Genomic DNA, 27,834 nt, shown 5'->3' with positions numbered 1-27,834 from the left:
CATTCTCATTTATTAGGAGGCTTGGAGCCATATTCTTCTTGGGAGTTGATTATATGTTTCCAAAACCGAATTAATTCTTTGATCCTTGTTTGAGATCCTGGGATCTTGAATTGTAATATGTGTTTCATGTCTCATCCCAACTCCACTGCAGATTTTGGATGATGAACAGATGGGAGCAGTTAATCTGAAATTCCTCAGGGCAAGATTTACTAACTGTATCTGTGTGGCCTGCAGGAGCTAAGAAAACTTTCTGAAGTGCCATACCCATGGAGTGCCATGTCCTGGGGAGAATCTAGCTTGGGCTGCAAGGTGAGCAAGCTAGTACTTTCTTCAGAGCACCAAGCAGAGTACTGCAGGGTGGAGCTGTCTTGGTCGCTGTGGTTCTTCCTCCTCTGGCCTGTCCCATCTATCTGGCATGCTTTGCCCAGCAGTGTCTCCGGGATGCTGTGGGACAAGAACACAGTGAGCCCAGCTGAGAAAGATGCCCAGTTTGATAGTTGTCCCCGGCCACTTGCTGAGTCCCCTCAGTCTCTCAGATTCCTGGCCTCAAGCCCAGCTGTGCAGCTCTCAGCCCCTCAGCTCAGCTCCTTGAAGGCTTCCAACCTCAGTCATGACAGCCCCCTCAACCCTGTCTCTTGAATCTTGAACTGAACCTGCCTCCAACTCATGCCTGTCCCCATCCAGCTCCTGAGAAGCCCCTGGTTTCTTACCCCAAATCCCTGCACTTTGCCAAACCTCCGTGTTCCCTCCGGACCATCCTCCATCAAGTGGGGTCAGGGAAACCCCTGCTATGACCCGTCAACTTGATACTTTGGCAGGTGGGTGTGGGATGAGGCCAGGGTTGGATCAGGTAGGAGACAAAATAGCCAGAGGATGGAGAGGGCAGCTGGACGTGGGGCTACTCAGGAGTCAGGCTAAGGAAGTTCAACTCTGATGTGAGTCCACAGAGCGAGTGTAGACTGGACACAGGTGACACAGCCGAGAAGTCCAAAGCCTGAGATAGGTGGCTTGGAGGGAAGTGGCAAGTGAAAAGCAGAGACTGGAGACCAGCTGCAGCAACTGAGGGTCTCTGGCTCTGGTGCATCTCAGCTGGGAACGTGTGGGAGATGCAGCCATTGGTCTACGGCCCTGACTTGAGTCTGTCCCTTAGGCTGTGACACACGGCACTCTTGCAGCCTTTACTGTCACCTCTATGCTGACTTCGGCTGTTCCTCTCCTTCCACCGCTTAGGTCTACCTCCTGAACCTCTCTGCTCACTTGCACACTCCTTGCTATTTCCCCACAAGCCCAGCTTTGGCTCCCGGCCCACCTGCTGGACCTCTGACCCCAGGCTGGTGTAGGAGGTGCCCTGCTAAGACCAAGAGCAGTGCCTGAAGCCTTCAAGAGAGGCCCTGGTGTGACCTGTGACTTTCTTCAGATACTCTTGGCACTCAGCCAACCTTGGCTGCTCACTGAACTTGACCAGGATCCACACACATACACAGACACACACACAAACACCTGTTTGCTTTTGACTGAGGTGTTGGCTGCTTCTGCCCTGTGTCTGGCCCTGCCCTGTCCTGTCCTGAGTTCTCTCTCCCTTCACTCAGGGATGGAGTTCTGGGGTTCCACCTGGGCTGCGTTGGGTGCCTAATCTGGCCAGTCCTATTCTTGCTTCATGATCTCTCAGAGCTAATGTTGCAGGGCTGAGGCTGTGGAAATCGTGTGGGCAGGAGCCTCATCCATCTTGTTAGCCTGTGACTCCTCAGTGCCAACACATAGTAGGTGTCCAATAAATATTTGTACAGGGGCCTGAGTTCCAAATAGGGAGGTGGGTGGTCTCAGGGTCAGGGCCCTGATGTCCCTCCACCCTCTGCTGCTAAGATGCACATCTGTGTGTGGTGCATGTTAAACACCAGATGCGCCTGGGGCACCTGTGTCTTAGAACCCTGCATCCTTCTCCATCTGACTCTGTAGTTGACTTGAGTGCCCTGCTTGTTCACGCCCTCATGAACATATGCCAGTGGGGACAAGAACTCTCCTGGGAAGACTGTGTTCTGTTGAAATACAAGTGCTTTGGGGAAACAGGTGCTGTGCCAATATGAGCCTTGTGCAGGTGCTTGGTCAGGAGAGAGGTCACTCATTTTTGCCTTGCTCACTGGGGTGGCCATTCTGGGCACATGCTTTCAATTAAAATTCACCAGGAGGATTTGCTGGGCTACCTGACAAGGTGGTGAGTTGTTGCCTGATGTCTCCTGGGTGAGAGATCTAGAAAGCAGACTTTTCCCACCATTTGGGGAGCTGAGCTCAGTCAGTAGTGTCCGGAGGATGGGGGTTGCTCCCATGTTCTGAGTCTACGGAGACACTGGGTCGAGGGAAGAACGTAGATGCTGGCCTGAGCTGGAGAGCAGAGCGAGGTCTGTGGGGCCTAGAGAGGAAGCTCAGACTATTTGCAATGCACACACCCTCCCCCCAGTAACCCCCGTTGCAGCCTGGCTCTTCTCAAAGTCAAGGTGAACTTCCTGAGGAAATGGAACCACGGAAGAACCTAGAGGAGAGGACAGCCTACTTCTCAGGCTCGCCTGAAAATCCACCTGCTGGCAGTTTCTGTGGATGCCCGTGAAAGTGTGTGTGATTTAAAGGAACACGCAGGACACTGTCCCATCAGGTGATGAGTTCCTTTGTCATCAAATACAAGAACTATATATTTGGTCTTTGTCCCTGGTTCCAGGCACAGAGCTTCTAAAACCCTTGTAGCTTCCTGAGTGATAGGGGTGAGAGGAACATTTTTGGTTATTCATATAAGCCTCTGCAACCAAACCTGAGTTTATGCTAATGAGATGACTCTTGGAGGGTGGGCCCTGGTTGCCAGAGGAACCAACCATGGGATTAGAGGATTGGAACTTTTATTTTTTTGATTTTTTTTGTTTTTGAGGATTGGAACTTTTAGACCCACCCCTCCCTCCAACCTCTGGGGAGGAAAGAGGGGTTGGGCATTGAGTTAACCACCAATGACCAGTGCTTTAATCAGTCATGCCTGTGTAAGGAGCCTCCATAAAAACCCTAAATGAAAGGATTCAGAGAGCTTCCAGGTTGGTGAACACATTGAGGTGCTGGGAGGGTGATGTACCCAGAGAGGGCATGGAAGCTCCGTGCACCTTCCACGTACTTTGTCTTTTTGGATCTCTTCTATTTGGCTGTTCCTGAGTTGTAGCCTTTATAATAAACCAGTAGTAGTAAGTGTAGTGTTTCCCTGAGTTCATGAGCCAAGTAGCAAATTATGGAACCTGAAGAGGGGATCATGGGAATCCCTAATTTGTAGCCAAATCAGAAGTGTGGGTAACCTGGGGAGCCACCACTTGTGATTGGTGTCTAAAGGGGGGCAATCTTGTGGGACTGAGCCCTTTACCTTTGGGATCTGTACTAATCCCAAGTAATTAGTGTCAGAATTGCTTAATGTGAGGGTAAACCCCACACATTTGGTGTCAGAAGTATTGTGAGTAGAGGACACAGTTTTTCCTTTGGTCATGTAAGAAATAACCCCAACACGTGTCCATTTTGTGGTTGGCTTTTTGATAATATATATTTTTTTTAAATGCCCTTCTAATTATTTATTTATTTATTTATTTATTTATTTATTTATGGCTGTGTTGGGTCTTCATTTCTGTGCGAGGGCTTTCCCTAGTTGTGGCAAGCGGGGGCCACTCTTCATCGTGATGCGCGGGCCTCTCACTGTCGCGGCCTCTCTTGTTGCGGAGCACAGGCTCCAGACGCGCAGGCTCAGTAATTGTGGCTCATGGGCCCAGCTGCTCCGCGGCATGTGGGATCTTCCCAGACCAGGGCTCGAACCCGTGTCCCCTGCATTGGCAGGCAGATTCTCAACCACTGCGCCACCAGGGAAACCCTGTGGTTGGCTTTTTGAATCAAGCTTTCCTTTAGTGAGGCTAATGCTATCAAGGAAAATCCACAAGGGGTGAGGGAGGATCATAGTTGTTGGCAGGACTGACAACAAGGTGGAAAATTGCAACTGCTGGCCTGGCTTCTAGAAGGGAGAGAGATAAGAATTTGGCTTAGCAAGGTCATCAACCTCTGCGTGCCTCAGCCAGAACGACAGTCTGTCCAGCAGACCATAGAGATTTCAATCAGGTCAGTGTGGTAAAGATTAGAATCTGGGTTCAGCCAGTTGCTGGAGGAGCACTTTGCACATAGCATTGGCTTCCTGGCTCCAGAATTATTTCACAGCTCATTGTAGGTTATGTGATAACCATTTTGTTTGATAGCCCTGACCTGAAGGTTAGCCCCCGTGGTTCAGTTCCTTCAGGAGCCGTGCGTGGCTCAGCATCTCACCTCTGCCTTATCCAGTTCTGCAGCAGTGTTAGGAGTATTCCCCGAGTGAGTGGCTACACATCCCACAAACAAGGCAGGAATGACAGCAGTCCACATGCTCTGCTTGGTTGGGTGGACTCCTCCAGGATCCTCATGTGATCACCACTGGTCCCAGTGACAGACCAGCCCTCCTGCTGCTCCCCATGGAGCCTGCTCCATCACTGTCACCTTCCTCTTCCTCAACAGGAGAGGCTGGACACAGAAGGCACTGCCCTGCCTTTGAGAAACCTGGAACAACTGGGGGAGACACAGCTGTGTAGGTAAAGAATACCTGGATGGCAGAGGAGACATGATTCTGTAGATAAACCCCACACTCACATCTGCACCCAACCAGGAGAGCAGAGGAGAGACTGGTCTCCACCACGGGGCCAAGGGCTGCCACATTCCCTCCTCCTCCTTCTTTTGAACAGCTTTACTGAAGTATAATTGATGTACAATAAGCTGCACATGTTTAAAATATACAGTTTGATGAGTTTGACATATGTCTACGCCTGTGAAGCCATCACCACAGTCAAGACAATGAACATATTCATCACTCATTTCCTTGTGCCCCTTTGAAGCCCCTCCTTCCTGCCCTTCCTGCCCTACTTAGCCAACCACTGATCTGCTGTCAGTCACTATTAGATCAGTTTACTTTTTCTAGAATTGGATATATGTGGAATCAAAACGTGTGTTCACTTTTTTGTCTAGCTTCTTTTACTCAACATTATTATTTTAGGGTTTATCTATGTTGCTGCACATATGAATAGTTTGTTCCTTTTTGTTGCTGAGTAACATTCCATCATATGAATATGCCACAGTTTGTTTATCCATTAATCTGTTGATGGACATTTGAGTTGTTTCTAGCTTGGGGCTACTAGAAATATAGCTTCTATGAATGTTCATAGTATTTGTGTAAACATATGCTTTTATGATTCTTGGGCATGGAATGGCTGGCTCATATGTTTAACTTAAAAAAAAAAAACCTGCCAAACTTTTTTCCAAAACGGTTAGATCGTTCCCATCAGCAGTTTATGAGAGTTATAGTTTCTCCATATCCTTATCAACACTTAGTATGGTCGTCCTTTTAAGTTTTAGCCATTCTAGTGGATGTGTCATGGTATCTTACTGTGGTCTTAATTTGATTTCCCTAATAACTAATGATGTTGACCATGTTTTCATGTGTTTACTTGCCATCCATATATTTTCTTTGGTGAAGTGTCTCTTCAAATTCTTTGCCCATTTTTAAAGCTGGGTTGTTTATAGTAATATAATGTATAAAATAATTATGCTATAGTATAACTTATATATTATATATTAAAATAATATATATTTATTATAAAATATTTTAGATTATATATTATATATAAATATTTACAAACTATATATCCACCAAAAGGTTTATATTTCAAATATATATTCAAATATATTATATTCCTCCTGGGAATTTATTGACAGTTTCTGTGGTAAAATGGAACCAGGTAACAACTATGTTGAAACATCAAGAAGGAGACTAAAGTTTATACTTGCTTATTTAAAAAAAATTGTGTATATATATATATATATATCTCCACCAAAAAATATGCCTTTTGGTGGATATATAGTTTGCAAATACTTTCTCGTAGTCTGTGGCTTATCTTTTCATGTTTGTAGCAGTGTATTTTGAAGCACAAAAGTTTTAAATCTTGATGAAGATTTTTAGATCAATATATTGATTTTTATCTTTTAGAGCTTGTGCTTTTTGTGTACTATTTAGGAAATCTTTGTCAAATCCAAGTCCACAAAGGATTTCTCCTGTATTGTTTTCTAGTCATTTTATAGTGTTAGTTCTTACATTTAAGTCAGTGATCCATTTAAATTTTTGTATATCGTGTGAGGTAAGGGTCTAGGTTCAGCCATTTTCTTCCTAGATTCCTGGTGCCCTGGGTTAGTACTCTGTCCTCTCTCCACCACACCTCCATTTCCACCTCTTCATGAAGCTACCATGCTGTCTCTGATGTTTCCTAAGCTATTCATCCTCTGATCTCCTGCTCACATGCAAGCACTTGGTGGGGACAGAGACACCAGCCCCCTTCCCCCTGCTCTGGATGCCCTGGAGCACGCGCATCTGGCAGTGATCATGGAGGCGAAGACCAGAACAGCATCCCTTTGAAGCCATTCCACTCTTGATGGACAGTAAATGCTTGTGACAATTTGCCTTCCCAGATATTTATCTCTTATAGTGACAGCCAGAGGGTCTGGAACTCCCCCACTGGGAGAGAAAACTGGACTCTTAGAGTTCTAAAAATCAACTGGAATCTCATCTGGCCCGACATCCTTGTTGGCACTTGCAGCAATCCATGTGCTTGGAAGGTAGGCAGCCTTCCTGAGTGGGAGCAGGTATTGTTATCTTCGTATCAGAAGTGAGCAAACTGAAGTTTCATAAGATTCAGTGACCTGCCCAAGGTTACCCAACTGGCTCATCACAATGTGCCTTAACTCCTGGGTCCAGAAAAAAACCACACTCAGACTTCCTACTCCCAGGCCAGCAGTTCCCACCCTGGAAATGCTGCAAGTTGCATGTGGAATTTTCCTGCCAGCAGGACAAACTGCGACCACACATTCTTTTATGGTTTCAAAGAAAAGCAACTGCAATGAGTGAAGGGTTTAAAAGGGTGTATTTAAGGTCTTGGGTGCAAATCAAAGAAAGGTTTGGGAGAGGCTGGTTTACCCTTTTCCAAGTGGATCTAGGCTTTATTTTTTTCTTCTACTTTTTCTGGGTCTGGAAAGGGAGCTCTGCTGCAGGGTTCAGGGGACAGTTCGCAGCACTGAGTCTGTGGGAGAAAGAAGGTGAGGGCTGGCTGGTGTACCTTCTTCAGTGCCGCACACATCAGGCCCTCCATGATGCCTCACAGTCCCCATCAAGACCCAAGTTTCTCAGCCTGGTGTTCTCAGCCTGGTCCATTTCCAACCTCAGCCTCTTTTCCCCAACCTTTTCATCAGTGCTTTGTCCACCTAGCTAGGCTGGTCACCTCAGGGACACCCACACCCTTTACCTGGTCTACACCTTTCTTCCTGTCCCACAGCTTTGCATGCAGGAGTACCCCTGCACTTGGTCCCCTGAGAATCAGCTTGGGTCCCAGATTCTCTCAGCTGGACGGGCCTGTTGCTGCCCTGGCACCCTCAGGCCTGGCTACCCTCACATGTGCTCTGCCTGTCTCTGAGGCTCAGTCTTGTAGAACCTCTTCCCCTTTGGCCTGAAACTGGTAATTAGGCCTCATCTCATTTTCCTCTGCTTAACTTTCCCATGTGTCTTACCTCCCCACATAAATTGTAAGCTCCTCCTGGGCACAGACAGGTCTTATCCTTCCTCATTCCATTGTATCTCCTCATCACCTGGCCTCATCCATGTAGCACCAAATTGATGTGGATTGCTTTGATTTGATTTGCCTGGGTCTGAGTCTTAGAAGGAAGGTGGGAGGTTTGCCAGCTGTAGTTTATAGTTTTCCTATGGACTCTGGAAAGGAAACAGGCTATGGTGACACAGAGATGCAGACTGCTCTCAGGGCTGGAGGCTTGGGGTCAATCAGAGCTGGAGTTCATCTCTGAAGGTGAGAGAAATGAGGGGCCATGGAAGAGAGGTCCTGAGCTCAGAACCAGCCCTTACACCACCAGGAGTATCCCTGCCAACAGAAACGTCTCCATTGCTTCACACACGGGGAGGGCAGGAATGCTCTGCATGCGAAGCTCCAGGAGAACTCAAGCTCTGCTGCTTGGGAAAGATTTTGCTTGTGTGCAGCTTCTACCCGTCTGCTTGAACTGGTTTTAAAGAATTCAGAAAACATGCACACCAGGCACTGCAGAGGATACTTTGGGGGCTAAAGGACGAACAAGACATGGTCCTGGCTCTTCGTAAACTTGCCGCCCAGAAGTACTAAGTTTACACACCTGAGTATGATGCAAGTCCCTGACAGTCACTAAAGGCAGGAGCTGTTTGCTGGAGAGGAGACATTTAGGATGAGAATTCCAGAAGATTAGGGCTTGGAGAAGGAAATTGCAGGAGGAGGGATCTGCGTGAGCAAAGGCAAGGATCATGCAGGGCATGCACAGAGGATAGGACTGAGTTGCCTGAGTGTAGGCTGAGACGGGAGCTTGGGACCAGTCGGTACATATCCTTTAAAGCCAAGAGACAGAAGATAGAATGGTGGTTGCCAGGGACTTGGGAGGGGTAAGGGGAGTTGTTGTTTAACAGTACAGAGTTTCAGCTTTGTAAGATGAAGTGTTTTAGAGATGGATGGTGGTGATGCTTGCACAACAATGTGACTGTACTTAATACCACGGTATTGAACACATAAAAATGGTCAGATATGTTTCTCCAAAGAAGATATACAGGTTGCCAACAACACACATGAAAGGATGCTCAGCATCACTAATCATTAGAGAAATGCAAATCAAAACCACAATGAGGTATCACCTCACACCGGTCAGAATGGCCATCATCAAAAAATCTACAAACAATAAATGCTGGAGAGGGTGTGGAGAAAAGGGAACCCTCTTACACTGTTGGTGGGAATGTAAATTGATACAGCCACTATGGAGAACAGTATGGAGGTTCCTTTAAAAACTAAAAATAGAACTACCATGTGACCCAGCAATCCCACTACTGGGCATATGCCCTGAAAAAACCATAATTCAAGAAGAGACATGTACCCCAGTGTTCATTGCAGCACTATTTACAATAGCCAGGATATGGAAGCAACCTAAGTGTCCATCGACAGATGAATGAATAAAGAAGATGTGGCACATATATACAATGGAATATTACTCAGCCATAAAAAGAAATGAAATTGAGTTATTTGTAGTGAGGTGGATGGACCTAGAGCCTGTCCTACAGAGTGAAGTAAGTCAGAAAGAGAAAAACAAATACCGTATGCTAACACATATATATGGAATCTAAAAAACAAAAAAAATCGTTCTGATGAACCCAGGGGCAGGACAGGAATAAGGTGCAGATGTAGAGAATGGACTTGAGGACACAGTGAGGGGGAAAGGTAAGCTGGGACGAAGTGAGAGAGTAGCATTGACATATATACACTACCAAATGTAAAATAGATAGCTAGTGGGAAGCAGCTGCATAGCACAGGGAGATCAGCTTGGTGCTTTGTGACCACCTAGAGGGATGGGATAGGGAAGGTGGGAGGGAGATGCAAGAGGGAGGGGATATGGGGATATATGTATACATATAGCTGATTCACTTTGTTGTACAGCAGAAACTAACACACCATTGTAAAGCAATTATATTCCAATAAAGGTGTTAAAAATAAATAAGAAAGAAATAAAGCCACCCTAAAAAAAAAACGGTCAGATGGTATATTTTATGTTATATGTATTTTACCACACCAAAAAAAAACAAATCCTTGAAAGCCAGCTTAATGTTTTAAGCACATGACCTCTGGATTAGATAAACAGACCTAGGTTGGGTAAGCTTGGCTTCATAGTTGGGTAACTTTGGGCAAGTTAGCTCATTTCTGAAAGCCTCAGTTTCCTCATCAGTAAAACTGGGATGATGTAAAAACCAGTTTGTAGAGCAGCTGTGAGGAGTAAATGAGGATATGGCTGTGGTGTGCACAGTATGTGCCTACATACAGTCATACGGTAAGCACTCAACAGATGATCATTGTTAATGCCATGTGCTGAGTCTCTTGCCTTAGGGAGCCCAGCACTGATGGCGGGGGGCAGTCATTGGAAGGGGCAGGATGTGAAGCCTGGTAGTGCTCAGACACAAGTAATGCTGGGGGCTGTGTCAGGAGACAGTGAGGGTACTCTGAGTATGGAGGATGACTTTCCAAAGCTGTGTGGAGCCAGAAATGAGGCCCAGCTTCATATCACACACACACACACACACACACACACTCTGTGATCTTGAATCCACTATCCTATTTTGTGCTTCCTATTTTTCTCATCATTTTTGTGTTTATGTCTCTTTTGGAGTGATTATTTTTTATTATTGTCTTTTTTTTCCTCTATTAATTGAAAATTATACACCGTGTTTCTTTTTCTTTTTCCTTTTAGATTTCTTAGAATTACCACATGCATACTTGTCAATATCTAAAGTTAGTCCCTCACTTGACCTTCCTCTTTGCAAAATGTAAAATCTTAAAACATCTGAACTCTGTCTACCGCCTCCTGACTGTTACATTATTGTGATGTACTTTAATTCTATCTGGTTTTATTGTGACCTCACAGGACCTTATAATTCCTGTTATATTATACAGCCAGTGTTTGTTCAGCTTTACCCACATATTTACCACTTTTTTGGGCTCTTCATACCTTCTAGCATCTCCGATTTTCCATCTGGGATCATTTTTTTTCTGCCTAACATACATCCTTTTTTTTTTTTTTTAAACTTTTATTGGGGTATAGTTGATTTACAATGTTGTGTTAGTTTCAGGTGTACAGCAAAGTGAATCAGTTATACATATATCCTCTCTTTTTTACATTTTTTTCCCATATAGGCCATTGCAGAGTACTGAGTAGAGTTCCCTGTGCTATACAGTAGGTCCTTATTAGTTATCTATTTTATATATAGTAGTGTGTATATGTCAATCCCAATCTTTCAATGTATCCCTCCCCCTCTTATCCCCTAGTACCCATAAATTTATTTTCTACATCTGTAACTATTTCTGTTTTGTAGATAAGTTCATTTGTAGCCTTCTTCAGACTAACATACATCCTTTACAATATCTTTTAATGAGAGTTCCTTTGTTATACGTTCTGTCAGGTTTTGCTTGTCTGAAAACGTGTTTGTTTTGTGCCCATTCATGGGAGATATTTTCACTGGATAAAGAATTCTGGCTTGTCAGGTCCCTTCCACTCCCAGCTTCTATTGTTGCCATTGATAAATCAGCTATAATCTAAGCACACTGAATTTTTCTTTGGTTCTCTCTCTCTTTCTTTTGTGTATGTTCTGCAATTTACTGTATGTGTTTAAGGATGTGTTTTTTTCTTTTCCTCTTCTTTTTTCAATCCTGCTTGGAATTCCTTGGGATAATTAACATCTGTGAATGGTGTCTCTTATCAGTTATGGTAAATTCTCAGCCAGTATCTCTTCAAGCATTGCCTCTCTCCATTTTCTTTCTCCTCTCCTCCCAGAACTCCTACTAATGATAGGCCACTCTTTTCCATGTCTCTTAAGTTTTATTCCGTATTTTCTATCTTTTGGTCTCTCTGTGCTGTTTTCTGTTGCTTATCTCTAATCCACCTGCCAGTTCACAGGTTGTCTCTTAAGTCTAATCTTCCACTGCATTTTATTATTATTATTTTTTATTGAAGTATAGTTGATTAACAATGTTGTATTAGTTTCAGGTGTACAGCAAAGTGATTCAGTTATACATACATATATCTATTTTCTTCCACTGCATTTTAAAATTTCAGGTACGTTATTTTTCATTTCTGGAAGTTCCCTTTGCTTCTTTCTCAAATTGGTTAGGTCACTCTTTATAGTTTTCTAATTCCTGCATATATTTTCAAGCTTGTCTTTTATTTCATTAAGGATAGTAAGCATGATTGGTTTCATTAAGCATAGTAAGCATGATTGGTAAGCGTGATTGGTTTATTATACTCAATAATTCCACTATCTGAAGTTGTTGTACATCTGTGTCTGCTGTCTGTTGTCTCTGCTGGTTCTTGTTCATTGTTTCCTTGTGTGCTTGGTTATTTTTGGCTTGTGTACTGCTCAAAATTTACTTGAAATTTTATTGGGGGTATTTGCTGAAGCCTGGGATGAAGATGCCTTCCCCCAGGGAGGATTTACCTACTGCCAGATGCTTCAGGGAAATAGCAATCCAGGAATGCTTTGAACTAAATTCATGACTTGAGGCTTTTTGAACCACTCAGTGATATGAATTTGGCCAGGTAGTCTGTATGAAGGCTAGCTTGTGGTTATAAGTTCACAGGGACATACCCTCCCCACTTTCTTTTGCATTCCCCTGGAGGTGAGACCTTCTAGGGTGCCAGCTTAATCTAAGAGGGTCTCCCGGTAGATTCCCCACTTGTGACAGGCCCTGAGTTTTGTTTTTTGTTTTTGTTTTTTAATATTTATTTATTTATTTGGTTGTGCTGGGTCTTAGTTGCGGAAGGCGGGCTCCTTAGTTGTGGCATGCAAACTCTTAGTTGCGGCAGGCATGTGGGATCTAGTTCCCTGACCAGGGATCGAATGCGGCCCCCTGCATTAGTAGCACAGAGTCTTATCCACTGCGCCACCAGGGAAGTCCCAAGCTCTGAGTTTTGACATTTGTCCACATTGCCCCTCAAGGCCATTCAAACTGAGATTCACGTATACCTGTATCTGAAAACGCCCACAGAGCCAAAATGACTTTGGCGCTCCTTACTTTTCTCTGTTCTTGCCTCTCCTTTGATTTTGACCTTATTCCTTTCTCTCTTGCCAGTTCTTCAATACTTTTAAAAAGGATTTTTCATGTTTCATCTAGTATTTTGAGTTGTTTTCAGCAACTGTATTCCCTAAAACAGAAGTTGGAGGATCTTCTTATTCTGTGTGATTTTTAAAAATTGAAGTATAGTTGATTTACCATATTGTATTAGTTACAGGTGTATGACATAGTGATTCAGTATTTTTATAGATTATACTCCATTTAAATTATTACAAAATAATGGTTATATTTCCCTGTGCTGTACAATATATTCATGCTGTGTGATTTTGAATAAGTCACTTCCCCTCTCTGGGCGTCAATCTTACCTACTTCATAGGGTGGTTGGGAGGATTAAATGAGAAGATGAAGATAAAGGCACAGTGCTCTGCACATAGTGCTTGTTCTTGGCACAAGAAATAGCTGTTCCCTTTCCTCTTACTTCCTGGTGAGGCTGGATTTTTAGGACAAAGCAGGAGCCCAGTCATTGAGTCTGAGTCCCAAAGTCCTCCTTCAACCCCTGAGGTACAGGTACCAGCTGAAGTTTGACCCCACACATGGAGGTCTGTAGCACAACCAAGCTGGGCTGGGTGCCAGTGACAGGGGAGGCCCCTGACCACCAGCTTCAGTGCTGAGGAGCATAAAGGGCCCCTGGGGAAGTCTGGACCCATGGCCTCAGCAGCTTCCCCAGAAGTGATTACCCCTCAGGCCTGCAAGGGTGTTTGGCTGTACACAGTTTGGGGTGACTTGGCTTATGAACCAAGCCTCTGGAAAAAAAAAATTCCCCCTGGGTCTGGAAGGCCACTGATATGTGTTCATTCCCAGAGGAACCAGTTTTCTGGAGCCAGCAGGTCAGGAGTGCCCCTCTCTACCTTGGGGAGCTGGAACAAGGGAGTCCCTTGGGGGCCATACAGGCTCTCCCCAGAGTCAATTTTGACCCCTCCACCCGCCTCCATTACAGTTCTCCACCCCGCTGCCCGCCCCACTGCACCACCAGTGTCAGCCCGGTCACTACAGCTCTCCCTGACACCAGAGGGTTTTAATGCATTTCCAAAGTCATAGATACTGCTTTCTGTGGATATTTTCTTCCCAAAGAGAATTCCCGAAACTCAGGGTCAGATGACACTGCAGTAACCTGTTCCCTCAGCCCCATTTGGTGTTTATTGGGGAACCTCCCGTCCTTCCCTGAGCTTAACCTCAGTCATTTCTGTCCCCATGGCCCTTAGGCCATTTCCCGAGAGGGTGAGGTCTGGCTGGGCAGGTTGGGCAGGCTGGACACTTTCACTCTGACAGTATGCATTGCAGAGTCTCAGCCCAGAGAGACCCTTCTAGATTTGAGTCAGGTGGCGTGGGGAGCAGGTTGGAGATCGTTGCCTTGGCTGTAGAGCAGCCCAGGTCTGGAAGAATGAAAAGTCACATGATCCTAACTCATTACAGAATACTTTATAGAATGAAGTCACTTTCTTATCAAATGCAGCACTTTTTGCCATTTTATCTGTATACATGCATAAAATAGCTTTTTAAACAAGCTCATCCAGCTAAAAAAAAGATACAGGCCCTTACAAAATGGAAAATGAGATTCAAATGTGGATAAAATGTGTCAATTAAGGAGCCCTAGTCCCTGGGCTGCTGCAGTTTATACCCTTTAGAGAAGGCAACATTCTCGGAAGGTTGGGCTATATCCTAATTATACAATGGGGAATTGGTGTGTCTTCAGAGGAGAGAATTACTAAGGGCTTTTAGCATGAGCTGTCTCCAAGAAATTCCCTACAGAGGCAGAGGGAGGAGCATTAGGCCAGCGCCTGACTCAGTCACCCATTCTTGTATCAAGAGGCGAACATCACTGCATCTTTTTATTTAAAATCTGGGAATTTCTCTGGAATTATTTGAACTCCCAGAGCAAAGTTTATAATTCTTTCAAGGCACTTCTTATCTCACATCATAAGATGTTTTTCGGAGATTTGCTTGTGTTGTTTCCTTGGCCTGGGCTGCCCTTTCACCCTTTACCTACTGGCAAACCTCTGTTTGTTACTCAGAGACTGTTCAAGCAGCATCTCCCCACAAAGCTGGCCATGATCCTTGACACTCCCAAAAGAAAGACCAGCTCACCCAATTCTGCTGGAGAGTGAGCTATGAATGAGAATGACATAAAACAAGTGCTATTCCCACCTTCCTTCCTGATACACTTGTTCTGGAACATTCTTTGATCAGTTCACAGAGCACTTGGAATTGCATTGGCCTCTTGGTTCCCCCACTGGGCCGTAAGCCCCTTGTGAAAGGGCTGAGTGGTCCCCTACCCCTCACTCCTACTCTCCACGTCCCCAGGGATGCTTGCTGGACCAGGCTCTGTAGGCTGTGTGGGGTCATTGAGTGTCTCAATGCAGACTGCAACCTCCATGGGTTAAGGTATTCATCTGTCTTCCCCGAGGCATCTAGTATAGGGCCCCACGTGTGGCAGGTACCCTAAAAATACTTGTGAAATTAAAGAAAGGGAGTGAATTGCAGACCCTTTGCAATGGAAGATGCTGAGATGCCAAGGGTCTTAGCAACTTTCCTAAGCCAAAATGTGTGGACTTAAGAATGAGTTTCTAGGACCTCACTTGGTGATGCCAGCTTGAGAAGCTTTCAAGCAATGCAACATTAGAAGGCCCATCTCCAAGGGAGGTGCCACAGGATACCTTTGAGGACAGGCTGACCTTTAATGAGCCCTTTGGTGGAAAACCAGCTAAACCAGCTAGGATGGGACCCAAGAAGAGCCAGCTCACAGCTGGTTCTGCTGAAGGCTAAACAATCGGAGCAGTTCCCAGCAGGGACACTAAGGTTCTGAAATGAGTGTGGCATTTATGCTCATCTGCCTGTGGTATCAGGAGTTAGATTGACCAGAGCTGGACAGCAGCATTTCTGTCTCCAGCCTAGGTTTGTTACCCTGGGCAGTGCCTCTGGCTCTTGACTGTCCTTATTCCTGAATATGCTGCTCAGGTGCAGGAATTTTGGCCCCAGGCACACGTGTCTCTAGTTACCAGCCTAGAAGCTTGTGGGGCATCATTTCTGGGTATTTAGTCTCCCAGATTTGAACCCTGAAGACTGATTTCCCCCAGGCCTTCTGTACTCAGCCTCTGCACTGTTCCCTGGTGGACCAGGATGAGTGGGAGCTCTCATCTGCCTGCATGGCCCGGCTCCCAACACAAAGACTAGCTGGCTTATCTTAGGCTGGCGCGAAACGGGAAGGCCAAGGCTGCAGGGCTGTGTGGAAAAGGGGTCGCCCCTGAACAGCATCCAGCCAGAGTCTCGCTCAGGACCCCTGCACCATGGAGGAGGTGGTCAGGACTGTCTGGGAAGTCACCTACAGCGTTGGGAACTCCTGTGGTTCCCTTTGTGGTGTTTCTCTCTCACCGTGTCCGGGAATCACTGTGGAGCCTGCCACCCATTCTGCTCCTCCAGGCCACTAACTGCAGATGGAGTTTCTTGTGTTTTCCCCCAGACCTGGGGAGTACAGAGTCACAAACAGATTTTGCAACCTCCCGATGAACCCTGGGGCCGAGACCTGTCTGGAGGGGAGGCAGAGCCAGTCCTTCTCCTCTACCAAGGCTCCTTGTGTTCCCCTGTAATGGGGGGAAGGGCACACCCCACCCAGCCCCACCTGCCTGAGGCACTGGCTGAACCCTGAGCAGTGCAGTCTTCCCTCTTCCCTCTCCTTGGAGGCTGTGCCCCACTCTCCCACTTCTTAGCTCCTTAATTCTGAACCTCTTACACTCCACCCCTTGCTGACCCACCTCACCTTCTTGGGCAGGTGGAATCTGCTGAGTAAAGCCTCATGGTTGTCTGTGTGCATCGCACTGGCAAGACAAGGATGGACATGACACTCTCCCTAGCCTCAAGGAGCCCACAGTCTGCCGGTACAGACAAATGCTAATGACAAATTGTGTACATGGACTGTGGGACGCAGAGGAAGGAGCTGTTCATTGTGACCCGCTTCCCCAGAGAGGGCACAGCTGAGCAGGTCTTGACAAAGGAGTAGGAGTTCTCTGTGTGGATGAGGCAGGAGATGGCCCAGCTGCTGGAGGGGACAGCGTGCACAAAGCCATGGGGGCATGGCACATTCAGGGAGCCACAACCCATTGGTTACCGTGCAGGAGAGAAACAAGGGAAGAGGCTGGAGAGGGTGGCCGGCCTTGCAGACCAAGCCGAGTGGTGACTCTGTCCTGAAGGCTGCAGTGAGTGTCCAAGGAGACTCCGCCTGTTTCTTCTTTTTTAAAAAATAGCTTTATTAAGGTATAATTGATGTATATAAACCAAACATACTTAAAGTGTACAATCCGGTGAGCTTTAACATATACATGTATATAAGGTATATATATATACACCTGTGAAACAATCACCACAATCAAGATAATGAACACATCCATCTCCTCCAAAAGTTTCCTTGTGTCCCTTTGTCATCCCTCTGTCCCATCCCTGCTGTTTCCAGGCAACCACCCTTCTGCTGCTCTCTGTCACTACAGATTAGATTGTATTTTTCTGAATTTTATATAAATGAAATCATCCAGTATGTACTATTTTAGTTTGTTTTTCTTATCACTCAGCACATTGGTTTTGCGATTCATCCATGTTGTGTATATTAATAATTAATTCCTTTTCATTGCTAAGTAGTAGTCCACTGTACAGATTATACCACAATTTGTTTATTTCTTCACCTGCTGATGGACATTTGGGTTGTTTCTAGTTTAGAGCTGCCTTGAATATCTGCATGCCAGTGTTTGGGTAAGTAGCTAGGAATGGAATGGCTGGGTCATATGATAGGTATATGTTTAACTTTTAAAAAAATTACCAAACTATTTTCCAAGTGGTTGTTCCGTTTCATATTCCCATCAACAATGTATGAAGTTTCCACATACCCTTTCTTGACTGGCTATGAACTATAGGATGAACCTTCAGAATTGAGTCTCCATTGTATTTGCCTAGCTGGTGACTGCAGCTGAAGCCCTAAGACATGCACTTCTTGGGCCCAGGACAGGGAGGGTGGGGTCTCCTGGAAATCCTTCCAGAAGATGGAGTCAGACTTGGCATCATCTTAGGAGGCTTGTTGGTCAGTGATACTGCCCCAGGGGCTGGAGGAATTGAGCAGGACCTGAGGATAATGAACTAAAGCACCTCTAGCTCAGCACTTGAAAAAATTCCTCTGGACCCAAAGAGGCACAGTCCAACAGTTACAGCCCAATTTTCACAGAAACTAATTTTTGTATAAGTAAGTGATTTCAGTTGGTGTCGGGGCCCCAATCAGTTGTGGGAGAGGCCTGGTCCCTGGCTCAGAGCCCTGTTCCTGGGAAGTGGCCCCCTGGCCAGACTTCCCTAGGAAGAGCCATAGAACCAAGGGCTCTAGAGTCCTGGGGACCATCCAGGTCAAGGCTGCTGATCTAGGTCCATTCCCTGCAGAAGGGAGCTGTGGAGCAGCATCCAGGACTAGAGGGCAAGGCTGATGTCCATGTTCCCCTGGTCACTGCTGGGGCCTAGCCTTTCTGAATCCTGATGTTTGTATGGTGTGAGGGAGCCCTGCCAGAGTTTGTAGTGGGCTGTTCATTCATTCATTCATCAATATTAATTACTGCCTCTTTGGAACCAGAGATGAGTCAGGCAGGTTGGGGTCAGGTTGTGAAACCCTCCAGTCCCTGCCAAGGGATGTGGATGGTATTGTGTTTTAGAAAGGAACCCTGGCAGCCAATGCGGAGAATGGATTTGAGCGTGGACAGACCAAGGGCAGGAAGGTCACTAGGAAGAGGCGAGGGGGGATCTGAGTGGGTGGTGGTGGTGAGAGGTCAAGGGAGAGACACGTGTGGGGGTGAGGGAGAGAGGAGTCAGCACCACCCCATGGCCACCAGCTCTTTCTTCTCATGGCTTCAGTGACATTGCTCTCTCCCGGCTCCCACCAAACGCTGCATGCATAAAAAAATAAATGGAGGGATGGTTGGAGGGATAGAGGGATGGCTATTTGGCTCAGGAGTGAACCAAGGCACACATCTCCCTACACACCCATCCATCACCTCCTGCCTGAGCAGCCATCCTTCACTGAGGTGAAGGTGGGGACCACAGGTGTCCACCCGGTCCAGCGGGATATTAGTGATTCACGTCTGACAGCTCTCAGCATGGACTGACTCCTGGAGTCTCAGTTAGTCACCTGTGAAACAAGGGCCCTGCAATTCCTTCTTGCCGAAATTTCTAAGGCAGTGAAGAACCATAACTTTGAACTTCTGGGAAGGAAAGCCCTCAGTTTCCCATGGAGACCCCATCCTCTGGGGCGGGAGGGGAAGGAAGGAGAAGCCAGAGCCTGGTGGGGAGGTCAAAGGTCTTAGCTTGATGCCTGCCAAGGCGTTGGGTCTCAGCTGCAATCACTGAGCCTTGACGTCAGGTCTCCTTTTTCTAGTTATAGTGAGTACAGCACTGTCCAGGCAGGTTTCTGTCATTTGACTGACCTGCTGAAAGCTCTATCCACAGGTGACCTCAGAATGGCATTCATCGTAACCAGAGTTCGCCTGCAAAATAGTGTGCGTGGGCGGGGGGGCAGGGAGGAGAGATGAGAGGGGCTGTAGGCAGGGGCTGCTACATTTGTCTGGTGTAGAGGAAAGAGCACTGGTGTGGTGCAGGAGAAACCGGAAGTCCTGAGTTCCAATCCCCTGCACCACCTCCACTGGGCGACCATGGGAGACAGGCCCTTCACCTCTCTGAGCCGATCTGGACCCTGATCACAGGGGCTGCAAGTTTGTATTTGTGTCTGTGTTCCCTTGGCCTCAATCTGGACCCTGTGAGGGTCGAGGCACTGGGCACAGACCCTCTGAACTGGGTTTGAGAAGACAGATCAAAGATGTTCATCCTCCTTCTCCTGCTCGGGCTGCAACTTGTTGACTGGTTGATGCTGAGGGTTGACAGGGAGTGAATCTTAGTTTGTCAGAGCTGGGAGGGTGCTTAGAGGTGTCCACTCAACCCTTCGTTTGATGTTAGATGAAACAGAGGCCTAGGACTTCCCTGGAGGTCCAGTGGTTAAGACTCCGTGCTTCCACTGTGGGGGGTGGGGTTCGATCCCTGGTCGGGGGACTAAGATTCCACATGCCTTGTGGCGTGGCCAAAAAAAAAAGAAAGAAAAAAAAAGAAACAGAGGCTCAGAGAGGGTGGAAGAGGAGTCGAGGCCCTGGCCAGATATGGCCAAGCTTGTCCACTTGAGCTCCGAGGGCTCCCGGGGGGCCTGTGTTTGGCATTGTGGGCTGCAGTACCCCAGTGGTCACTGACTCAGAACTGGCCTGTTTCCTGCCCTGTGGCACCACCAGTAGGGCCTTCCTGCCCTTGCCCATTAAGCCACTGAGAGAAGAGAGCCTGCCCAGTCAGGCCTACTGGGTGAATGTGGCCTTGCTGTCCACTAGACTATTGCAGTGGTAGCAGCAGCAGGAGTGGGGAAAGTGGTCCAGGTGCAGAGAACAAAGGCGAGGAGCCCCAGGGCAGGGTGGCGGCAGGAGAGGCTCAGGGCCAGGAGATAAAGCTTGTGCTGAGCCTGGCGGTGCCTGGCACACAGAGCAGGAGCCCAGTGGTGTTGTTATTCTCAGTCCAGGGTGGTTCGATGGTAAAGGCCAGAGCCAGGAACTGAATGGTGGTGCCAGCCTGAGAAACCCGGGAAGGAGGCCTGGTGATAAGGTGTTTGGCCCTGGGCCAGATGGTACAGACTAGGCATCCCTGGACCCAGGGCATGAATTCCTGCTGATGACTCGGGAGCTTTGGAGGAGAGGGCACCCTGTAAATCTCCACAGCACTGCCAGGAAGCCCACATAGGGTGGCTGCCATCCTGCCTTGGGTGAGTGAGGAGGAATGCGGAAAAACTGGGCAGGGCATGCCCCTGGGGAGGGAGGCTATGATCTTTGCGCTGTATTTGTGCAGCAAACACTCCCCCAGGCCTCCTGGTGCCACCCAGGAGCTGCAGATATAGGGTACACAGTCCAGAGTGACATGGCCCTGCCCCAAGGCACAAGTCACCCCCACAAATCTTCCTCTGGGCTTTTCTCTGTGTCCTTCAGGCCTTGCCTGCTCAGGGGAGAAGAGATGCCCCTGGCTGCTTGCTGAATGAGTGATGGAAGGGGAGGAACAAGTGACCGGACAGATGGGTCCTCAGCCCACAGGCCTTCCACCAGTTAGCATGGCAGGGAGGGTGACCTGGGACTCCAGCAGGTCTGGTTGGGGGGATGGTGGGAAGAAACGAACAGGCTGGGTAAGCCACAGACCTTGGCCTTCGTGATGGTCACCAAGCTCCTCCAGAGTCAAGCATTGGGTCCTTCAGATGTGGGCAGACCCTTTTCCCACGCTCTCCCACATGCCCTTATCACCCCCAGCAGTACCTCTACTCCTGCTCCTTGACCATCCCTTCCTCCCTCTTCCAAACCTCCCCTGCTCCCTGGCCCAGCTCAGTCCTCCACCTCTTGCAGGAAGCCTTCCCTGCTGCATCAGCCCTTGCAGACCTCCTGCCTTTATCTGCTCCTGTTCCAGTGCCAGTCTCAGGCAGGGTGGGCAGCCAGTGCGGGAGGCAGCCAGAGGAGGAAGGTAGGAGGCGAGCAAGACCCAGGCCAGATGAACAGTTGGGCAGGGCCTGGAGTGGAGGCTGGAGGCTGCCAGGACTCCCAGGAAAGGAAGCCTGAGGGGGATGATCATCTCTCTGGAATCTGTGCCAACATGGGTAAGATAGATGAACAATGGGAGCCCTGGTCAGAGAGCTGGGCAGGTGGGGCCAGGCAGGTGCTTCACTAGGGGTACCATTTGGGGCTGTGGTCAATGGAAGAGACAGGAAAATGGGGGAGAGGCTGGAGATCTGGGTCAGGGTGTCTCTGGACGGTGAGGCAAAGGCTAAGGCCCTACCACCTGCAGCCTCCCTTGGGCCTCTAGGCAGCAGAAGCTGGGTGCTGGAGCAGGGTGACAGGATCTGATTGGGAGCCACTGGAGAGCCCATTTTGGGTGCAGAAGCAGATACCCCCATTTGTGGAGCTCTACACATTAAATGAGGCAGCACCTCTTTCCTGACAGGTTTGGAGTGGAGCTTGCGGGAGGCAACTGTGGGACCTTTGAATGAGCCTTTGCCATGGGCAGCTCTGCCCCATCCTTTACTCTCACTCCTGGTACCACAAGTGCATCTGTGCCCCGAGTGGGGCCACTGTGGGTAGCTGGAGGTATTCTCAGCACCAACTGTCACAGCCTGACCCAAGTTACCACCCCCATAGCCATCCCATCACAGGTAAGGAGCCCATCACATGGTGCAGCAGCAGGTATCCACTCATTTTGAGCAAAATGGGGTTCTTGGCATAGCCCCGGCCTGTCTCCTGTCCCCACACAGGCCTCATGGTGGCCTGGGTGCTCCCTGCACTCCAGGGGAGCAGTGTCTGCACCTGGAGGCCTGGTCAGCCCCACGCACCACATGCCACAGGGTTGACTGTCAATAAAACACGTCAGTTCAACATCATTAGTCATGAGGGAAAAGCAGATTAAAGTCACAAGAAGATACCACCACACACCTATTAGAATGGTCAAAAGAAAAAAACTGACAATACCAAGTGCTGGTCAGGATGTGAAGCAATTGGAACTCTCAGGCATAGTTGGAGGGAAGCAAAATGGCACAGCCAGTTTGGAAAACACTTTGGCATCTTCTTATAAAGTTAAGCATCTACTTACCATATGACCCAGAAATCCCAATTCCTAGATATTTAGCCAAGGGAAATCAAGTTAGGTTCACACAAAAACCTTTATGCAACCATTTATAGTGTGCTTATTCATAATTGCCCCAAATGACAGATAATCCAAATGTCCTTCAGCTGGCAAATGGATAAACGAACTGTGATACGTCCATACAGGGGGATGCTACTCAGCAATAAAAAGAAATCAGCTACTGATATGAGTGACAGTAGAGATCAATCTCAAATGTGTTGTGCTAATTGAAAGAAGCCAGACTCTCAAAGGCTCCATACTGTTGATTCCATTCACATTTTGGAAAAAGCGAAATTATAGGGACAGAAACAGATTAGTGGTTGCCAGGGCCTAGGGGTTGGGGAGGGGTGGGATGGGGCTGTTGACTACAGAGTGGCACAAGGGAACCTTCTGGGGTGATAGAAATATTTTACACATTAGTTGTGGTGGTGATCACATGACTATACATTTATCAGAACTCATAGAACTGTATACTACAAAAGGTGGATTTTACTGTATGTAAATGATACTTCATTAAACCTGACTTAAAACACACATACACACACACATTAATCACAGCCACTGTTTCTGAACACCTACTAGGCACTGTGCCAGGGGCTCTGCGTGTTTTCTCATCCGTCCACTCACTTGATCACTCACTCAGCAAGCATTTATTGAGTGCCTCCACCAGGTGCAGCACAATGTCCAGTCAATCCTCCCTAATACCTTCCAGCCAGGTGGCTCCCCAAGTTGTGTAGCGAAGCCAGCAGGAAGATGTGGCTGGAACCCAACCCTGGGGGCCTGCAGGTGAGCTTGAAGGTTCTCTGTGGGTGCATTTTCATGGGGAGAGAAAATCCTAGCTTTGTCAGCCTCTCAAGGAAGTCTGCAACCCAGAAAGAGAGACTAAGGTGACAGAACAAAGAATGATACCCTCGTTCCCTCTCTGTGGTGCTGACCCTGCACAGGAGGGCAGGCCATGCCCCTTATGGCTCTGAGCACAGAGCCTGCGCTGGTTTGGATTGTGGAGGCTGTGGACCCACTTCTTTGTTCAGCTTTCTTGCTGGGGGGCTCGTCCTCTGCTTGGGAACGTGTCTGTGTCTGCCCAGCTCAGACGGGAGCGTCCCTGGCTTCTCTTGTGAGAATCCAAATGTGGGAACCCCTTGAATAAAGCCCTACCACCTGCAGCCTCCCTTGGGCCTCTAGGCAGCAGAAGCTGGGTGCTGGAGCAGGGTGAGAGGATCTGATTGGGAGCCACTGGAGAGCCCACCAATGGGGTATACAATGCACAGGAACATTGTACAGCAGGAGAAATGAGCAAACCAGAGCAGCCCAGACCACAGCTCCATCTCAAAGATACAATGTGGAGTGGAGGATAAGATGACAAGATGGACAATATCTGACACCATTTAAGTATGTTGTAAAGACACAAAATAGTACCATGCATTGTTATGGTTATAAACTTATGTCATAAAAATACAAAAACATGAACAAGAAAGATACATACTAACTTCACAACTGGATTCGCTCTGGGGAAGACAATAGCAAAAAGAGGTGAAAAGAATAAAAGAAAAATCAAGGGAATAAAAAAAAAAAGAGAGACAAAAAAAGCAAATATGGCTAGAGGCTAGCTAACACATTTAACAAATCAGAGATATATGAGTTAAATAAAGGGGCTGTGTTGCATATTGTTTTCTCTACTTTTGGCTTAAATATTTCATAAATAAACAAGCCAGAATGAAACTTGAAGACATCACACTAAGTGAAATAAGCAAGACACAAAAAGACAATTATTGTATATGTTTCCACACATAGGAGGTACCTAGAGTAGAAATTCATAGAGACAGAAAGTAGAATAGTGGTTACAGTGGGGCTGGGAGGAAGGAGCATGGGGAGTTATTGTCTAATGGGTATAGAGTTTCAGTTTGGAAAGATGAAAAAGTTCCGGAGATGGATAGTGGTGATGGTTGCACTACAATGTGAATGTACTTAATGCCACTGAACTGGATGCTTAAAAATGGTTAAAATGATAAATTTTATGTTATGCATATTTTACCACAATAAAGATAAATAAAAACAAGCCAGAATAGGCAAATCTATAGAGACAAAGTAGATTAGTGGTTGCCTAGGGCTGGGGAGGATGCTGGGAAAATGGGGGCCATGGCCAAGGGGTGCAGGTTTCCTTTTGTGGTAGTAAAATGTGGTCATGAAAATGTTCTAAAATTGATTGTGGTCATGGATGCGCAACTCTGTGAATATACTAGGTAACATTGAATTGAACGCTTTCAATGGGTGAAGTATATGGTATGTGACATATCTTAAAGCTGTTGTGTGTTTTTTTGGGGTTTTTTGGGTGCATCACCTGGCTTGTGAGATCTTAGTTCCCCAACCAGGGATCGAACCGGGGCCCCGGCAGTGAAAGTGCAGAGTCCTAACTACTGGACTGCCAGGGAATGTTGGTTTTTTTTTTTATAAATTTATTTATTTATTTTATTATTTATTTTTGGCTACGTTGGGTCTTTGTTGCTGCGTGCCGCTTTCTCTAGTTGGCGGCGAGCGGGGGCTACTCTTCATTGCAGTGTGTGGGCTTCTCATTGCGGTGGCTTCTCTTGTTGTGGAGCACGGGCTCTAGGCATGTGGGCTTCAGTAGTTGTGGCTCGTGGGCTCTAGAGCACAGGCTCAGTAGTTGTGGCGCACGGGCTTAGTTGCTCCGTGGCATGTGGGATCTTCCCGGACCAGGGCTCGAACCCGTGTCCCCTGCATCGGCAGGCAGATTCTTAACCACTGCGCCACCAGGGAAGCCCGGGAATGTTGTTTTTTAAAAAGCCAAAAGGAGGGAAATCCTTTCTGTATCGGCTACTCTAGTAGAAGCTGGGGTCTGTCTGATCTAAACCTGGCTCTGACATGAGTGTCACAAAGTCATCAGGAGCCCAGAGCCTCCTCTGCCCTGACACCCTGTGACATGGGGAGGGAGCCCTGCCAGCCCAGCTTCCAAGGCTGGAGATATTGCCACATCCATGGGACTGTAGGATGGAAGCAGTTGTAGCCTCTGCTGAATGAGGTTAATGAGAATCTGCCCCAGGCTCCAGGGGTTTTGAGCCTTAATTAATACTTGCAAGTTCCTCAGTGATTGTGAAATCAGAGGTTCTGTAAATCTGCACAGCAGTGGCTTTATTAGTGCCAGCACATTACGCAGGAGAAAGAAGCCAGCCTTCTTATCACTGACTTAGTTCCCTGGAGAGGCTGGTCCCAGGGTGTCAAGGCCAGGCTGAAGCTGTCTTTCATGGCCCCTTGTCTTGCTTTCCACACCATGCCTAGGGTCCAAGTGGTCTGGACTAGTCCAGGGCTCCAGGGTGGCCACACTGAGCACTGTGGCCAGGCTCCTGACGGGGGTCTTCAGAGGGTAACCAAGCAGACCTGCCACAGCAGTCTTGGCGATTGTCCCTCCAGGCCTAAAGAAGGTTGAGCATTTCCTTTTCTACAAATCTCAGGACTCTGGTGAGGATACTGGCTACCTTCCCAGGTGGCTGTCCTTTCTGTGTTCAATGTGCCTGCTAGGGTGGAGCGTAGCCAGGGCTGTGGGGCCCTGAGTAGAGGACTGGCTCTGCCCTCAGCCCAGGGCAGCCTGTGGGCGTGGAACCATTCCATGTTGCCTTAGCTCAGGTCTTTCCTGACGGTGACTCCTTCTTGGCCCCCTCAAACACCCTCCCCCAGTGGGCCCTGGGTTCTCCCAAGGCCACATGGCACAGCCTCTCTCCTCCTTTGTTCCGGTGCTGTCCTCCCAGGGATGGATCCTCAGACTACCTGATCCTTTGGGCCACCCACCCAAGGGCACCTCACACCAGCCTCTGTGGCCCGTTTTTTTTTTTTTTTTAATATTTTTATTTATTTATTTGGCTGTACCAGGTCTTAGTTACGGCGCGTGGGATTTTCTTTGGCGCGTGTGAGATCTTCATTGCAGCGTGCGGGATCTTTAGTTGCAGTATGCGGAATCTAGTTCCCCGACCAGGGATCGAGCCCCGGCCCACTACATTGGGAGCGTTGAGTCTTAAACCACTGGACTACCAGGGAAGTCCCTTGGGGCCCCTGTTTATGCTAGGCATCTTGATGCTGAGCAGGACTGTCCCCACCTGGCAGAGCCTCGCTGCTCACAGACACTGTGACCACAAACCCATTTGTAACCACTGGGATGACTCTCTGGCCAGGGAGGTGGGAGGTAGAGGGAGGTATTGGCGAGGAGCCAGGATCTGTGGCCCTGGGTGCCTTCAAAGGCCTGGGGACCTTTGAACTTAGGTACCCTAGAGGCCCATGAACTTGAGGATATGCAGCCTAGGGTATCCGTGACCCTGATGTCTTCGACCCAGAGGCCCCATAGCACCCAGTACCTGCTGACCCTGGGCCCCTGTGACCCTGGGCCAGCTTCTAGTATGTGAACCTCTCTAACTACCCCCTTTGATGGGTACCTGCTGCATGCACTGCTGTTAGGACATGGCACAGCCTTCCCTCCATGTAGGATCCTGTTTCTGAGGATCTGTTTCCCAGCTCCTCTAAGTGTGTTGCATTCTTTTTTTTTTTTTTAATTAATTAATTTATTTATTTTTATTTTTGGCTGTGTTGGGTCTTCGTTTCTGTGCGAGGGCTTTCTCTAGTTGCGGCAAGTGGGGGCCACTCTTCATCGTGGTGCGCGGGCCTCTCACTATCGCGGGCTCTCTTGTTGCGGAGCACAGGCTCCAGACACGCAGGCTCAGTAGTTGTGGCTCACGGGCCTAGTTGTTCCGCGGCATGTGGGATCTTCCCAGACCAGGGCTCGAACCCGTGTCCCCTGCATTGGCAGGCAGATTCTCAACCGCTGCGCCACCAGGGAAGCCCGTGTGTTGCATTCTAACGGATGCAACTTGTAACTCCTGCCAGGTAGCTCTGAGGGTTATGAACATCCTCCCTCACATCAGCCGTCCCTCCCTTCCTCTCTCCCTCCTGCCTCCCTGTCATCCTCGACCGTAGCCAGTATATTACTCATCTCTTTTCTTATCCAGGTCCTATCAAACCAGATGGGTCTGAGGCCAAAGCCAGATGGCCTCCTATCAGAGACCCCTCTCCAAACTGACGTAGGTCTCTTCCCCAGCCCTCTCGGGGAAGCAGTGTCATGTTGTGGTTAGACCCACAGGCACTGGAGACAGCTTCCTGGGTTCAAACGCTCTCTCTACCTCTTACCTGCTGTGTGACCCTGGGCAAGTTGCTTAACCTGTCTGTGCCTCATCTATAAAATAAGGCAATCGTAATACTACGGCACAGAGTTTTTGTGAGGATTAAATGAGATCGTGTGCGGGGAGTGCTGGGCCTAGTACATACCCAAGGAAGGTCAGCTGTCAAGGGTGCTAAACCA

General features: G+C 47.8%; 1 protein-coding gene across 1 annotated transcript in view; it reads left to right on the top strand.

Annotated features, from left to right (window-relative positions):
• The window catches only part of LOC309617530 (uncharacterized protein), an 81,094-nt gene extending 71,413 nt beyond the window's left edge, over nucleotides 1–9,681 (top strand). Inside the window, exon 5 of the mRNA XM_082370003.1 lies at nucleotides 4,552–9,681. Coding sequence (XP_082226129.1) covers nucleotides 4,552–4,625 — 74 coding nt within the window. The 3' untranslated portion in view covers nucleotides 4,626–9,681. The remainder of the gene's footprint in view (nucleotides 1–4,551) is intronic.
• The last annotated feature ends 18,153 nt before the right edge of the window (nucleotides 9,682–27,834 follow it).

This window comes from Balaenoptera borealis (assembly GCF_965194805.1).
Source record: "Balaenoptera borealis genome assembly, chromosome: 19".
In the NCBI taxonomy this organism is placed as follows: domain Eukaryota; kingdom Metazoa; phylum Chordata; class Mammalia; order Artiodactyla; family Balaenopteridae; genus Balaenoptera; species Balaenoptera borealis.
Note: the sequence above shows the minus strand (reverse complement) of the source record. Positions and strands in the feature narration are given on the sequence as shown.